Source organism: Leptosomus discolor, chromosome 5 (assembly GCF_034619465.1).
Source record: "Leptosomus discolor isolate bLepDis1 chromosome 5, bLepDis1.hap2, whole genome shotgun sequence".
NCBI lineage: Eukaryota > Metazoa > Chordata > Aves > Leptosomiformes > Leptosomidae > Leptosomus > Leptosomus discolor.
The window spans coordinates 30166355-30182942 of record NC_141395.1 but is presented as its reverse complement, the minus strand read 5'-3'; the positions used below and the strand labels follow the sequence as shown (position 1 = coordinate 30182942).

Genomic DNA, 16588 nt, shown 5'->3' with positions numbered 1-16588 from the left:
TATAGGGGAAAGAACTTTAATTGTTCAGTTAAATAATTTTTTTTTAATGCGCTTTTTTGGTCTCAAGTAGGAGAACTCATACTGTATTTCCTTCAATGTGTAAAGGTGATGGCTGAAGCCTGATTTTTTTATGGGGACAGTAGGACAAAAGCTGCTTGTTCAAGTAGCAAAAAGAATGTTTACATTACAGAAGAGTAATAAATAGAAGTAATGACAGCCTGTTTTAGGCTCTACATATATGCTTGTGTTGAAAGATAAATGCATATATGTATCCAAATATATATGCAAATTTAAGGCAACATAGCACAGCAGAAATATATAGAGTATCTTAACTGAAACTTTGAAGTGAGAACATGCTTGATCATGTAAGCATGAAAGAGATGGGCATCTAAGAAGAGATGTCAGAGAATAGAAATGACCATAGAAAAAGTTCAATTGTGCCCATACCAGATGGACAGTGGTAAAGTACTTCAGCTCTGGCCTGCTCTGGCAGAGTAGGCTTATTTTCAACTAATTGAGTTAAGTGAAATCAAGTGAGTATTCTGCTCCTGGGAAGGCATAGCATGACTGCCTTAACAGGTGATCTGGTTTTGCTGTTTTCTTGAAGGAAAGGATTTTCAGCTGAAATGTAATTTGATTGAAAATTGTGTCTTGTCGCTTATATAAACAGGATCATTAACGATCTGATTAAATGCACGGATGAGGCATATGACATCATATTATCAGATTCTCAATATGGTATTAAGAACAGCAAGATTAGTCTAAAATCAATCTACTTGTAGTTTGAAAGTCATTGGAAAAAGTGCACAGCAGGTGTGATTAATGCACAGTGTGATCCTTAATTCAGTGAGCAGATGTTCTGCTGTATGTGGAACTAACAGCAGAGAAGGAAGCCTGCTGTGGCAGCCGTACTAGATGGGAATTGCACTGTTCAAACTGGAGCCATAAATCTTATTTCAGTAAGGAGTAACCCGTACAAGATGTGTGGGTGAAATACGCCCCATCCAAAACATCATTCTCCTTCGAAATACTTTCCCTCTTGGAAACAGGAACACACAAACCAGAACACTTTCATACAGAAGATTATTCCTGGTGTTGCCTCGGTGAAAACAACAGATAGGTTTGACCCGAATTGTATTATTATCCAAACATGCCTTCAGACCAAAGAAAGTAGGTGAGCAAGTAATAAAAGGAAAGATGTGTATTTATCAATCAACATGCTGTTTTGATGGTACTCTGAGGTGTGGCAGGTGAATAAGCAGTAAGTTGCAAGGGATGACATAGTAGGAAATACGTAATAGCCACAGAATTGTTTCCCAGTAGTCATACATTAATGTCTTTTTAGAACACAGAAAAATTGTAAAACACGTAGAGAATCTTATGATTGTTAAAACCACTAATTTTATCAAAAGTTATAATCAGATCAAATGTCCCAAATTTAACATGAAACTCATGATTCTGATGAGAAAAATCTTAATTACAAATATTTATTTCTCTAAATCTTGACTAAAACGTTTCCTGGTTGTCATTTATATTGAACTTCATTAAAAGCATAACCCCACAGCCCTCAACTATCTTAAAAAATATCTCGTGGCTAGCAAGCTCTGCAGCAGAAAGATCTTTAAGTTGGTTTGAGATCTTTATACAGGACTGTTTCCCAGTCACACCATGACAACAGTCCTGTGGCCTCCGTTAGAATGGGCTGGAAATTCAGTCCACTAAGCCAAGAAAATTCATTACTGCATCCAAGTTGCTGGCAGTTGGAGGCTAGTAAGACTGTTTGCATTACTTAAAAAGCTTTAAACACTAAGAAAAAAAAAAAAACAAAACACTCTTTAACTCATTTCTAGGTGGATTCTCAGCTTTTTTTTTTTTAATTACCAAAATCTATTTGAAGTTCAAATAACAGTATTTTGAACAGTGGAAAAAAAAAATGCTTTAGGTGAACCTGCTTTAGCAGGGGGTTGGACTAGATGATCTCCAGAGGTCCCTTCCAACCCCTACCCTTCTGTGATCCTGTGAAACCTGTGTGAGTGACAATTGGTCTGTGTTTTCACCGAGGAAGTTGTCTGTGTATGGGTTCAGTGTTCTACACAGGCTATGTCTGAAAAGCTGTAAGACTTTTGTTATTCTATTAAGAAGTGACAAGAACTTGGTTTTCGTATTAGCACTGGATTAAAAAAAAGTCTTATACTTCAGCCACTTTAAATTCTGGTATCTATGTGCCTCTGTCTGAACTGTGCGTGTGTTAACATACCTGAATGTCAACTCCAAATGGACTCAAATGGCACATACCAGATTTTTTTTGAACCAAATGTTACATAACTAATTTTGCAACAAATGGGTTTTGATTGCAACTATAATAAGATGTTACACATTGGTGCATCTTTAAGATTACAGATTTAAATAGGCAAAACCAGGGTAGTTCGTAGTCATAAATACGTTGTAACGTGCATGCAGAGACAACATGATGACTTGTTCTTCATGCATGGGGATTGTTTATTTAAACTGAGTACATTGTCATTGGGGACTTACGTGCATGAAAACTGCTCAAAGGTGTCACAGTTTGCAGGATTTGGCTCTTGTTTCAGACAGCAGTCTGGGTTTCTAGAACCTCTCAGTACCATAATTGACACCTTCCTTCTGGTTTTCTTGGAGATTCCACCACAAATTACTAAAATATCCACCATTTTTCACATTTAATTTCTCTTTCAAGAAAAGGGGAACATGACATTCTTTTTTCCTGTTTCTTCAGTGTGTGTGTGGACTTGCTCCTATTCTGAATTGCCTTTGGGGTTTTTTGTTTTGATACATAAATAGATTACAGCAGGGGAGGTGCCGGTGAGAGATGTTGTGCATTCTTCTGTAGGTGCTGGTGGTTTAAAGACCACTGTTTAGTAACCCAGGCAGTTACCTTTCTTCTGTTATTCAACAGAACCTTTTCAGAAGAATAAATCAAATGCATGCTTTGCTTTTGTTTTAGAATTAATATCATTATTCCTAAAGGCAATCCCTGTTATTTTGTGATAAATTTTCTATTCCACTTCTTTAGATAAACCAAATGGCAGCATTAGAATCAACAAAACTTTGGTCCAATCTTGTGTTTTAGAACATCTGGGCAAAACCAGAAGTATTTGCAGGATTACACCTTGCACATCAAACTGACTCTCCTGAAAATTTTGAGTTATTCAACTGTATAATTATTTTAATCCAGTATTTTATTTATTTTTAGGGTTCTTTGTGCAAATATTTGAGTCTCCACACGAGTGACTGGGTGAGCTCTTGTCGTTTGGCACACTCTATAACTAGGGGCTTGGCGTACCTGCACACGGAGCTACCTCGAGGAGGTAAGGTCAGGAAGGGATCCCAAGATTTTCAAGATACTCTTATTTCTATCAGGTAGTAGATTTCTGCCTTTCTTTTTCTCTCTGACAGTACTGTGAGTAGGAAATGATGAATGCAAGTAGAGATTACTCAGAACTTCTGAACAATCCCATGTTGTGGGCTGCATCTGTGATACTTGTATGAAAACGTGGAGTAAGAGCCAGCAGAGCCTCAGATAAGGCAGGAGGAGGCAGAGTTGTGCAGTGCTGCTGTATCATGGCAACAGATTACTGAAGACCTGAAGCACTGGACGTCTGTCTAGCAGAGAGCAAACAGATGGGGTGTTCTGTTTGTTTTTGCAGTTCAGACGCAAATCACCAAAGCAATTTTTAGTTTGTGTGTGAACCGTACACAGAAAGAGAAATAATTAAACCTTATAACTCCACTGTAGTTTTATTTATCATATCTCTTGATTTTTGTCTAAGGGTATCGGCCTAGTCTTCGCTATGTACAAACGATACTGCTGGACTTTTAGGGTTTTATTAGGGCACCAGATGTGAGAAGATACTGATTTATATCTTTAGATCCCTGATTGGATGCTTCAGCCAGCATTTCAGCAGCTGAAGTATCATGATTAAGAAGCAGATATTCTGAGGTCTGTGATATATCAGGCTGCAGAATATGGCCTGGCCCTGAAGTGTTGACTTTCTAGCAGTAAATAAAAGGATGGTGTCATTAATTCTATGTTAAGGTGCTACTGTTTGGATTAAAATTCCAACTATGTATCTCAAATGTTAAGAATCAGCTCTAGCAAAGAATGACAAATAAAGATGCTGTTAAAAGTGCAAGACTGAAAATACCGAAATCAGTATTCCTATGTGCCATTGAGACTGCAGCAATCATCTTAACTTCATCATTTCCGAATGTGCAGACAGGGGTGTCCATTAGCAGCCAGAAAATATGTAAACCTTCCATCATAAAGAAGAGGCAGCCATAGGCTGGTCTATGAATGCTAGGAAGGAACTCATGGAGTAGAATAAATCCCGCAGAAAAGATGTTTCTGTAGTGCTGTCTGCTTTACTAACAAAATAAATTGCATGTAAACTAGGAACAACTGAGATTATTCTTTGGAAAAGATCAGATCCCTTGCAAGATGAACACATTCAGACTCGAATAACATTGTCTACTTATCTTCTGAATAGGTGCCAATTCCAATCATAACGTAAATAGTTGGTGCCATATTTGACACAGGAGTGTGGATATGAGAGAGAACATTTGTAATGGCTGTCAGGGCTGTGGCAGCAGGTCTCCCCTGCCAAAATCAGGCTGAAATATCCCTTGGAAAAGAAGCTTATTGGCAAACACTAAAACTGTATGTAGCGGTAGCCTAATATATTGTATAGATACAGTGAAACTCTGAATGCCAGGCAGTTTTCTATAGATAGCGTGCCATGGAGCTCATTATAAAGAAGCAAAAATGTTAGCTTTCTAAAAGATAAGTTGATTTTCTGTTTATAATAGCTGAGCAGACATAATGAGGTTCTCTCATTTTGCCAAACAGTAGAACTGCTCAAATAGTAACAAGCACTTCCGTATGTCCAAATAGACCATTACAAACCTGCAATATCCCATCGTGACTTGAACAGCCGCAATGTACTGGTAAAGAATGATGGAACGTGTGTAATTAGTGATTTTGGACTCTCCATGAAGTTAACTGGAAACAGACTGGTACGCCCAGGTGAAGAAGATAACGCAGCCATTAGTGAGGTAAGTACAAACAAAGATAAACTGGTGTATAAAGCAAGACAAATTAGTATGGAAGTAACACTGAGAAATAGTTGTTTCTGTTGTTACAAGGTGAATGTTAAAGTGGTACAATTCCTGTAAGGGGGAATTGCTGCGATATGAGTGAGAAGTGGCTGAAACCTTGATAGGAAGAAAATGGTTTTATTCTCAAAACACTTGAAAACAAACAGAGCGTTTTGAAAGGTGATAGGTTGGCAGCCCTGAAGACTGAAGGTTTCTGTGTGAGATACAAGAAGATGCAAGGTAGGTTTGATTGCCATGTTGTTTGCGATGATGTGGTACAGGTCCCTTCAGTCCTGTACTGCACATATTAAGTGAATACCAAACATGCTTTAGTTTTGGCGTTAATTTTTCCGAAATGGTGACATACCACATTCTGCATCCTACAACCATTTCTGTATGTGTCATCTGCAATTTTCTGGTCTTTAATTGGATACATCTGGGAAAGTAAGTGCATGTAGAAAGACATGGACAACTGAGAAAGAACAGGGGCAAAATAAAAACGAATGCTTGAAAGAGTACCTTGTGGGAAAAGATGAAAGAATGAGGGTTGTTTAGGGAAGTAAAGACCGAGACAGCTCTTCAAATATGCAAACAACTGCTACAAAGGCAAAGGAATAAACTGCATTTTGTGTGAATAGGACAAGGGATAGTAGGATTTCATTGTAGGAGGGAAAATTTAGGTTAGTTATGAAGAAAACTTTCTAATTTATAGGAGGCAGCCAAGGTCTGGAATGGACTGCTGAAGAAGGCTATATAGAATTTGCATCATTTTATGAATTTAAAGAACAGATTGGCAAAGCATCTGCTAGGAGGGGGTTAGAATGGATTCTGGGCAGAAAGAAAAAACTGGTTTCTTAAGCTTTCTTTTTTATAATGCTGTGATTCAGAGACTGGTTTTTTGGTTGAGTTTTTTTGTGGTGGTTTTTGTATAAGCATGAATACACTGACGCCTGAATATAGGCTACTGAAATACAGTACGACTGTTTTAAACAAAGAATGAAAGTCCCTAATGGTGCGGTATACTTGTCATCTTTGTGATTTTAAAAGAAAACCTTTACATTTCATTCGAAGAATGTGTTTTGCAGTGCTAATCACCTTCTTTTGGAAAAGAAATGCTACATTGATAATATCTAGTGCACGAGTCCTCTTTTTAGATCCTCCCCTACTGAACAAAGAAACAGGGAAACTGCTGTTTAAAATGGAATAGTCCTGTGACAAAATACTGTCCTACAAGTACTGATGAGTGATTGCTCTAATCTTATTTCCTAGTGGAAATGAATAGATATCTTCCAAGGCTGTTAATAACCTTTGACCATGGAATAGGTAGGGAAGAGCCTTGCTGACAGTCCAGGAATAAAGAGAACAAGTTCCTTGTTCAGCAGCATCTTCTTCCATTCTGTTACATACCAACAGTAATTTCAGGAAGAAGAAACATTTCTGCTATATATATTGCCTAAGAGAACATTGAGTGAGGGATAAAGTTATTTTGGTTTGGTACATACAAAAAAGTGACAATGAAGGGGAAAGGTTCTCTTATGACTAGGCTCCTGATAAGACTCTAGAAGCTGAGGACATTGATTAGAAGAGAACTGCATTTTGCTTAACTGTAGAAAATACCAAACAAAGTAGGGTATTAAAAAATGAATCTCCATCATAAATTGAATTTGGAAATTGCTTCCTGATTTGAAGTTTTGATTTTCTGTTTTTCCAGGTTGGTACGATCCGCTATATGGCCCCAGAAGTGCTTGAAGGAGCAGTGAACTTGAGGGACTGTGAATCTGCTTTGAAACAAGTAGATATGTATGCACTAGGCCTTATCTACTGGGAGATATTTATGAGATGTACAGACCTCTTCCCAGGTAAGTAAAAGAACTGGAAAGAACATAATAGTAGAAAGTGGTACCAGCAACCAAAGCTACTCCGTAGCAATAGCTTTTTAAAGTGAAGAAGGGAAGTAATTTTCTCAGTTGTTTTTGCCATTAAGTCGGTGCCATCTAGCGTTCGAGATTATTGTTGTCAATACAGTGTATTCGAGTGTGAAGCTTGGTTCATGCTGAAAGACTTTAAATTACATGTTTAAGCAGTTTGCAGTCCTCATGTAAGTGCAATTTGAGCGTTATTATTATTATTGTCCCAAGTTTACAAACATTGAGAGTTGGGCTGATGGCAAAGGCAGTACTTTCAGGTCTCAGAACTGATAAAAGTGCCTGGAGTGTCTTTCAGACTTTCCTCATGAAAGAATGGATGGGAAAGTGCTGTGACTTAACGTAGCCTTTCATCAGTCATACTTTTATTTATGCTAGTGCCATTGAAAATTCAAGGTAATCCTCCCTACTGCCATACCTGTAACATAAACGAAGAGGAAGTACACTTTTAAAATTTAACAGATGAGATGGTATCACAGCCACCATCTTCTTCCCAAAATATAGCATGTAGAGTTAATCTGATGTGCAGCATTCTCTCTGTAGTCAAACAGCTGCACTTTATGTGCAGAGACTTGTAATCTTGCTGGACTTCCTCCCAAATGAAGTACCTGAATATATTCAGTTAGTGACATTTCACAGAAATTAGATGTCATCCTCAGGCTCTAAGAGATTCTGAATGTGCCACTCAACCAGTGAAGTTTGAAGATGCCGTTCTTTGAGAGGTTGCTGAACAACACTTAACTCATAGGAAGTTAATTCAGCTTTTTTTATGAAGTTAGATTTTGGGGGAAAGTGGAGAACGTCTCAATAGACAGCAACTTTGATAACTACCTTTCATCACCTGAAAGCCCTTGTTCTGCCTTTTAATCTGTGATTTTTTTTTTTTTTTTCTCTTTCTTTTGCTAACAGGGGAGTCTGTGCCAGAGTACCAGATGGCTTTCCAGACAGAAGTCGGAAACCATCCCACTTTTGAAGATATGCAAGTTTTGGTGTCTAGAGAGAAGCAACGACCAAAATTCCCAGAAGCGTGGAAGGAGAACAGCCTGGTGAGATAGAATATTTTCAAAGAAACAGTCATTTAACCAGCTATAGGGGTATACTCGTTTCTTAAAAGCAATTTTTGAGTATGTCCCTTTTTTATAATTTTTGTTAGTATTTAAGGATTGGGAGCTGCTTCTGTCTGGAATTATTAAATATTGAATTCAGTTTATAAAAACCCATTGACATGAAAGCTAGAGTTCTTTTATGGAAAAATACTATGATTATTATCAGATGCTGAAGTGTGATACACAGAAGATAACTTTTTATATTAATTATTAGACAGTTTCTTTAGTATTATCCATGAAGTGCCCATATGTTCTCTGTATGCTAGATGAGAAACATAAAAGCATTTTCTGCCTTTTGAAATCTTATAAACTAAAAATGCCCTAAGATAGTTGGCAAAAATGTAAACATACTCTTCCAAAACTAAAATCTATAAACATTGTAATAAACTTTTTCTGAAATTGTATGGTCCTCAGAATTTGCAGAGGCTACAGCTTCTAGCAATCATTTCATTATAACTACATTAGAAATTTTATATGGCTTCATTTGATCTGCAATTTTTATTTTCAAGACCATAAACATAATAATGTTGGTTGTTGTTTTGAATTAGTATAGCTATGGCTTAGAGCCTTGCTGCTGCAGGCCAGCAAGTTATGGCAAGTCAGCTGAACTCTGGTAAGAGTCTGTGTGCTTGCTTTCATCGGCAGCAAAGGTGAGGTAATGCAAATCCCCTTAGCTTAGGGGGGGTTGTTTGTCTTTTATTACAAGCAAAGTGAAATGCAAACAGTTACTGGGTTCCACGTGATGCATGGTAACTTGTTTAAGCTAAAATAGCTTGATTGCAAGTATGAAAATGACATGCTTGACTCTTATTTAAAAAGATACTTCTAGTTATTCCCATGCTGAAATTATGCCCTTCAATCTTCAGAGACTTTACTAGTTGCTAAGTATGTAGCTACTGTGCAGATAATGGGGAGCCTAAGGCCTCATCTATGCTGGTACTTGTAAATATGTATGAAACCATTTTCAGAGAGGAGCATAGCCTCCAGTATTAACACTGTTGTAAAACGTGTTGTAACTGAGTTGAGAGCTTCATAGGGAGGTTCTTTTATTACACAGTTTTGGCCAACCTGTTAGGGGCGGGGGCAGCAAGGAAGGAAAAAAAGTCCATACCCAAACTATATAGGAAATCAAGCAGCAACTGCTTTAACTATAGCCATGTTGGCAAATGCAGTGTTGAAAGAACCAAGCTTGACAGCTGTTTTTGAAGAGAGTTATAACTAGAACAGTTCAAGAACGTTTGTTTTGTTTTGCAGACATTATTAGACACTGAGCTAGTGATGATCCCCATATTTAAACTGCCTAACACGTTTTTTGTGTTGTAACTACTTTTTTAGCAAAAATTTAAAATAATAATAATAATGATGGTAAGTCTTCCAGCTCTGAGGATGGTTCTACACCATTGCTTTAAGAGAAAAGAAGAATAAACAATCTGTAGTTCTCCCATGGGTGTCAAACAGCCTACTCCAGTCTATGCCAGTCTAGGATAACATCTGAATGAGTGCTGTAGGGGAGAGACCTAAGCTCTAGATAACCTCACCCTGGATCCAGGTCCTAACCTCCTGTATCTAATGCACAGGATAAAAGACTTTTGACCGTTACTTATAGCTATGCTGACATGTTGGGTTGCAACACTTTCATACAAATTCATCTATTAGGGAAATGTATTTGCCCTTTTCATTTGAGAAACACAAATAGAAAGCAATGTTTTATTTTTTAGGTCAGATAATTAAGGCACTCAAAAGATGTAGAATGCTGAATTTATGATTACCTATGCAGTCTCAGTCTGCTTCTTGAACACGTGCGTTATGATACAGACCTTGATTAGCAGTATTGTTTTTCACAGTGTAAATCAACAATCTGAGCAGATGATGTGCATAAAATTATTCAAGGGCTGTAAACTGAAATGAGATGTTGGCAGCATTAGTGTCTCATTTGCCAAAGCAGGGCCTAAGCTTGACTTCAAAGGTCAGGACTAAAGGATATTAATAGAATAATAGAATAATGCAGATTTCCTGCCCCTGCTGTTTTTTTTTATGAGTGCTAGAACTTCTAAATTGTGTGGGTTTTTATAGATCTCTTTGAACCTGAAATTAATGGAAAACATATTACTGTGGTAAATGTGAAGCTCTAGAACTTCAATTTTGTTAACTATCGATAGTCATTTCTGTGTTCCTTTCATGATCCTTAAAACATCAAAAGGGAGGGATCTGCTAGGAGAGATAATATTAAATTAAACACTAGTTAAATTTATTGCTGGTGAAACCTGTAGAGAAGAGTCTTACAAAGGGGCAAGACAGGAGATTAGGGTGTCTGCTGACGTAGATACGTCTAAATTGTGACAAAATCAAGTCCTAAAAGCAGAATGAATGCTTTTTATTCGGGGAGAGAAAATGGATTCAGTACACTATCCTGTCATTGTCCCTGTGCGTGCTCTTAGACTCATGTCCCTCAGCTAAGAGGGACGTAATTGCTTAGGCCCTCTTGAATCTACTGCAGGAAGGGAGATAAAAGGTTTGCTTGTGTGGGAGCTCATCCCCACCCATGCAGCCGTAGCTGCATCACTAAGCAGCAGTGACTTGCCAGATGCAAGCGATGCCAGGAGCCCACTCTGTGGGTGAGGAGCTCTTGGCTAGCATGCAAAGCTAGTCCTGGCTTTCACTGCCAGAAGTGAACAAGGCAGTTCTGGCACAGAGGCAGTCAGCAGAACCCAGTGCAGGGCTTAGTGCCCGGCTGAGACTATGCACAGTCATTGGTGCTGGAGAGGTTAAAGCTGGGCTGTAGGTGTGAGATGTTCTGGCAAACCATCTCCTGTCCATGAGCCATAGATTGGCAGCAGCGGCCAGTAAAAGTCTGCTGGCTTTTTGTACTCCAGATGCAGCGGAAGCAGAAGTGTTCAGTGCTCATAATTTCAGTTGTCTCCTCTCCAGGTCTCTCTGACCATACGGCAGCATGTTTTGGAGGTCTTGAGCTCTAATCCTGGCTGCATCATTCGCCTCACAGTGTGATCCCAGGAAAGTGTGTCTGTTTCTGTTTCTCCACCTGTAAAACAAGGGCAGCAATAATCTCCTCCCATAGCGTAGACAAATTCACTGATATTTATGAGACATTTGAAAGTTACAATAGTGAAGAGAGGAAGAAAAGCACGATGAAATGAGCAAGGCTACGTTACTTGCATACAGTGCAGGGAAGCAAGGCAGGGACCATTAGCTGAATTGTGAGGCTAACAGTGACAGCATTCCCAGGCTATCATCAATCCTTAGTACACAGCTTTCATAAGGCAGGGAGAGTGAGCTGAGCATTCATACATCACAGAGGGCTGGCTGAAGTTTGTATGGACATTGGTGAATGTAGCTTTTCCTAAGTAATTGTCTTCCCAGTTGGTACGCCTGTGAGGTATGATAATAGTTTTGCATATTGCTGTTATTAGGGCAAAACCAGCTTTGAATGAAATTGTGTATCTCCATTTCTCTTTCTCACCAGCTTGTGACTATTTTCATGCATACAGAATGCTGTCATAAAACTGTAAATTAGAAGCACAATATAAAGGGAAAATAATTTAAGATTAAGGGGTTTTGTTTGTCTCCTGGCAGGCTGTGAGGTCACTTAAAGAAACAATTGAAGACTGTTGGGATCAAGATGCTGAAGCTCGACTAACGGCGCAGTGTGCTGAGGAGAGGATGGCAGAACTCATGATGATTTGGGAGAGAAATAAATCAGTTAGTCCAACAGTCAACCCTATGTCAACTGCCATGCAAAATGAGCGGTAAGAATTAAAAACATTTGGGTTTAGTAAGCAGCAAATGCCCAATGTAATGCTAAGCTGACTCCAAGAAGGAAGCTAGAGCACACCACTAGCTTAACATTTCTACACCCGTGAAGTGGGACTGTGTTATGTGAAGTAGTCTGCATATGGGTATTATATGACATGATCCCGATTGCTTGTGTTCTTAAGATCTCCTGTGTGTCCCCAGAATTCAGGCACCATTTATGAGAACAACTGTACTTCTCACAGAGGGGCCTTTTAAACTGAGTGTAGGCAAACTGTCCAAACAGGCTTGCAAAGATAGGAAGTGATTATGAATTGTCTTTAAGGACTCTTACTAAATGATTCATGAAACTTCTGTTTAAAGTCTTCTGCTAAAAACTGTGAATTTGCAGGCTATATGAGTTCAGGAAATTACCGAGTCTCAAACCTATATCTTTTTTGTTGAAGAACCACAGGGCCATCGTTGAAGTCATTATTATTCTGACCCCAGGGAGAGAAGTGCTGCACGTTCTCTGCTTATATACGATCCAGAGGGAGTGAGAATTTGCAGAACTGACATTAGTGCTTAATAGTATACACTAGAGATCTGGATTTGAGAGAAGAGTAATGTTGCTGTATATGGCAGATTTTATTGTCATGAAAAAAGTCATGTTCAAATCGTAGAAAATTGTTAAAATAATAGATTTTTCATGGTTTAGCACTTTGTGACTTTTTCCCAGCATTGCTTTCTCCATCTTGAGTGCTGAGTTCTTCAGCATCACCTCTCTGCAATTAGAGCAGTACCTTAGCAGTGAACTGGACAAACAGCATATTGGACAAATAGAACAAAATTGCTGTTGTCAGACTTAGTTGTATAAATAACATCCACAACAAAATAGCTGTCCTAGTAAAACCTGTTTTCTGCTACCCAGGATTTTTAAAGGAAGTCACTGAAAAATCTGAGTTTGTACTGTATCTGTCCATAGTTTATGCATGAAAAGAAACAGAAAGACATTCAGCTCTCTTAAATGAGAGGCTTTATAATGTGAGGTGATTATTACATATGTAATCTTAATATCACTTATTTTTTCTTGAAGGAATCTGTCACATCATAGGCGTGTATCAAAGATAAGGCCATACCCAGATTACTCTTCCTCTTCCTACATTGAAGATTCAATCCACCACACTGACAGCATAGTGAAGAACATTTCTTCTGAACATTCAATGTCCACTACACCACTGACTTCAGGGGAAAAGAATAGAAACTCCATTAACTATGAGCGACAACAAGCGCAAGCTCGCATCCCTAGTCCTGAGACAAGTGTCACCAGTTTGTCCACCAATACTACCACCACCAACACAACTGGCCTCACTCCTAGCACTGGCATGACTACCATATCCGAAATGCCTTATTCGGATGAAACAAACTTGCATACTACAAATGTCATGCAGCCAGGTGGGCCTACCCCTGTTTGTCTGCAGCTAACAGAAGAGGACTTGGAGACAAATAAATTGGATCCAAAAGAAGTGGATAAGAACCTGAAAGAAAGCTCTGATGAGAATCTGATGGAACATTCACTTAAGCAGTTTAGTGGGCCAGATCCACTCAGCAGCACTAGTTCCAGCTTGCTTTATCCGCTGATAAAACTTGCGGTAGAGGTGACAGGACAACAGGACTTCACACAAGCTGGCAATGGTCAAGCATGTTTGATTCCAGATGTCCCATCTACTCAGGTCTATCCTCTACCCAAGCAACAGAACCTTCCGAAGAGGCCTACTAGCCTCCCCCTAAACACCAAAAATTCAACAAAGGAGCCACGTTTAAAATTTGGTGGCAAGCACAAATCAAACTTGAAGCAAGTGGAAACAGGTGTTGCCAAGATGAACACTATCAATGCTGCAGAACCTCATGTCGTGACAGTTACCATGAACGGAGTGGCTGGGAGAAGCCACAGCATAAACTCTCATGCTGGCACAACCCAATATGCCAATGGCACAGTGCCATCTGGCCAGACAACCAGTTCGGTAGCACAGAGGGCCCAGGAAATGCTTCAGAACCAGTTCAGTGGAGAGGATAGTCGGCTGAATATTAATTCAAGCCCTGATGAGCATGAACCCTTGTTGAGGCGGGAGCAGCAGGTTGGCCATGATGAAGGTGTTCTGGACCGCCTAGTAGACAGGAGAGAGCGACCACTGGATAATGGCCGAACAAATGCCAATAACAACAACAGTAATCCATGTCCAGTGCAAGACACAGCTACAGTCAGTATCCAGAATGTAGTGAGAAATCCTGGGCAGACCCAGACTAGAAGAGCACAGAGGCCTAATTCGCTGGATCTATCAGCCACAAATAGTTTGGATAGCAGTAGTATGCAGTGTAAGTGCCTGCAGGACTTGAACAGTTTCCCTGATGCTTTTTTACTTAACTATATGTATCTGCTTGAATAGAAAATATTTCTGTCTCTCCTGTCCTTCCGCAAAGCATACTTACTAAATCCCATATAAATTTAATTTCTATCATCACAATTTCAGTCTTCTCAATAAAGTCCTATGTCCATCAACTCCAGCACATGTTAGGTCACTATCTTCCTTCAACATACATGGAATAAATCTGTCCATTTCTAACCTGTCTACTCTGACTCTAGGAAGGGAGTAATTTCTAACTTTAGTTATTCCTTGCGAGTCACCTACCTTGGCAGCTGCACAGCATGTTGAAAAAGCTTCCTATTTCTTCCTTCAGGGACACTTTATACCTTCTTTTCTTTACTTTTCCTCATTCTTTTAAGAGTAGCTGGCTCTAAGATGCATTGATTAAAATAATTTATTATAATAACTACTTATAGGCTTCATTGCTTTTAAAGCAACTGATTTTACTGTATTAGTCCAGCCTAGATGGAGGGTAAGGCATTCTGTACTTTGCTATCTGAACTCCCGTATTTATAGCAATCCTTTGTCAATTTACCATGCATATATTAAAAATTAGTCGAAGTAGTTAGAGAATTAATCTATTTTAATAGACTCCTTCAGAATAACTGCCTTAAGAGTTTTATGGCCAAAGATCTAAGAGGTTACAATGAGGGTCTCCTTTTTACAATATGAATGTAATCATGTAGATAGTTAAATAGATAGTTAAATTAGGTACATCCTCGGAGTTTGACTTTGAGCCTGTTGGAGCTGTTGGAAAAGCCTCCTAGTGTGCATTTTTAAGACAATGTATTTCCAGAATGCACTGTAGCCTTTGAAAAGTGCTTACAAACCTCTGACTATGTTTAGACAGGTGCTGTGATACTAGTGACATAATCTAGGGTGCCAGACATGTTGGGAAAGAAAAGGTTTAGAAACAAACCAGAACAGATCTTTCAAGAAACGTAGATGAATATTCAGCAGTGGAATGTTTAAGCATTCCTTTTAAGTTGGAAACCTTAATTTTTGTCTTAACATGTTGACTTGAGTTGAAAACTTATTGAGGTAAAGAAGAAATATTATTGCAGTAACTTTCTTTAATTGAAGGTTAAGTTAAAGGGTTTGAAGTTTATATAAAGTGATATTTTATTTTTTTTTAACAATCCGATTTCTACTGCTGAAATTTTATCGTGATTGAAGTTGGTTGTGCGACCCAACATCCCAAATCCTGATTTAGGATCTTAACAGAGAATGGACCATTTTGTCTTCAGGTGAAACGGTTTGCCAGGTGAAGTAGGATTAGGGGACCTATGATTTAATTACACTAGTGAAAGTTTAGCCTTTGCCATCCTGTAGTAGCGACGTTTTTTGTACCTCCCATTACAGGTAATATAAGATACTATGATTGCAAAAGTCCCTCAAAGGTCAAATGCTGATTCTGCTGTTTGATGCCAATGTGCATTCAAGGTAACACGTATTACTTCACTGAAGTAATTTCTGACAGAGAACAGAATCTGACCCTTTGTTTTAGTGGCAGCTGCTGTAGTTGATATATCAGTCATGCCTCTGCCACACAGTTGCTTTTGTGTGATAAGATTAGATTTTGTTCTTTTGTTCTGTTTTGCATGAGTAACAACCTTGGACTTTCCAGTCTAATCTTATCTTCCTTGTAATACTATTTTCTACTCTGTTTTTGTTTTTTGTTTGGGTTTTGGTTTTTTTTTTTTTTTTTTTTGTCTTCAGTAGGTGACTCCTCACAGGATGGCAAATCGGGCTCAGGAGAAAAGATCAAGAAACGTGTGAAAACTCCGTACTCACTTAAGCGGTGGCGTCCTTCAACGTGGGTCATCTCCACCGAGCCGCTGCACTGCGAGGTCAACAATAATGGCAGTGACCGGGCAGTCCACTCCAAATCCAGCACTGCCGTTTACCTTGCGGAAGGAGGCACTGCCACCACAATGGTATCTAAGGACGCAGGAGTGAACTGCCTGTGAAACACTTTAAAAGCCAACAAATGACCTTTTTTTTGTGTTATTTGAAACAAACATGCAGAAGACATTTTAAAAAAACTGCTTTCTCCTCCTGTCAGCAACCCCTACCAAGGACTCGCTTTAAATAGATTTCAGCTATGCAGAAAATTTTTAGCTTATGCTTCCATATTTTTTTATTTTGTTTTATTTTTTGAACGTTTTTGCACTTTTATTTAGTATCGCTAAAGTTAAGTCTGTCTGTTTTGACCACGGAATATATATATGTGTATCAAAAATGTGGTCTC

General features: G+C 38.7%; 1 protein-coding gene across 1 annotated transcript in view; it reads left to right on the top strand.

Moving 5' to 3' along the window:
- The window catches only part of BMPR2 (bone morphogenetic protein receptor type 2), a 104740-nt gene extending 88433 nt beyond the window's left edge, over nt 1–16307 (top strand). Inside the window, exons 7-13 of the mRNA XM_086465976.1 lie at nt 3233–3347; nt 4931–5091; nt 6845–6992; nt 7968–8104; nt 11756–11928; nt 13008–14287; nt 16060–16307. Of these exons, the coding sequence (XP_086322102.1) occupies nt 3233–3347; nt 4931–5091; nt 6845–6992; nt 7968–8104; nt 11756–11928; nt 13008–14287; nt 16060–16307 (2262 nt within the window). The remainder of the gene's footprint in view (nt 1–3232; nt 3348–4930; nt 5092–6844; nt 6993–7967; nt 8105–11755; nt 11929–13007; nt 14288–16059) is intronic.
- Nucleotides 16308–16588: the final 281 nt, after the last annotated feature.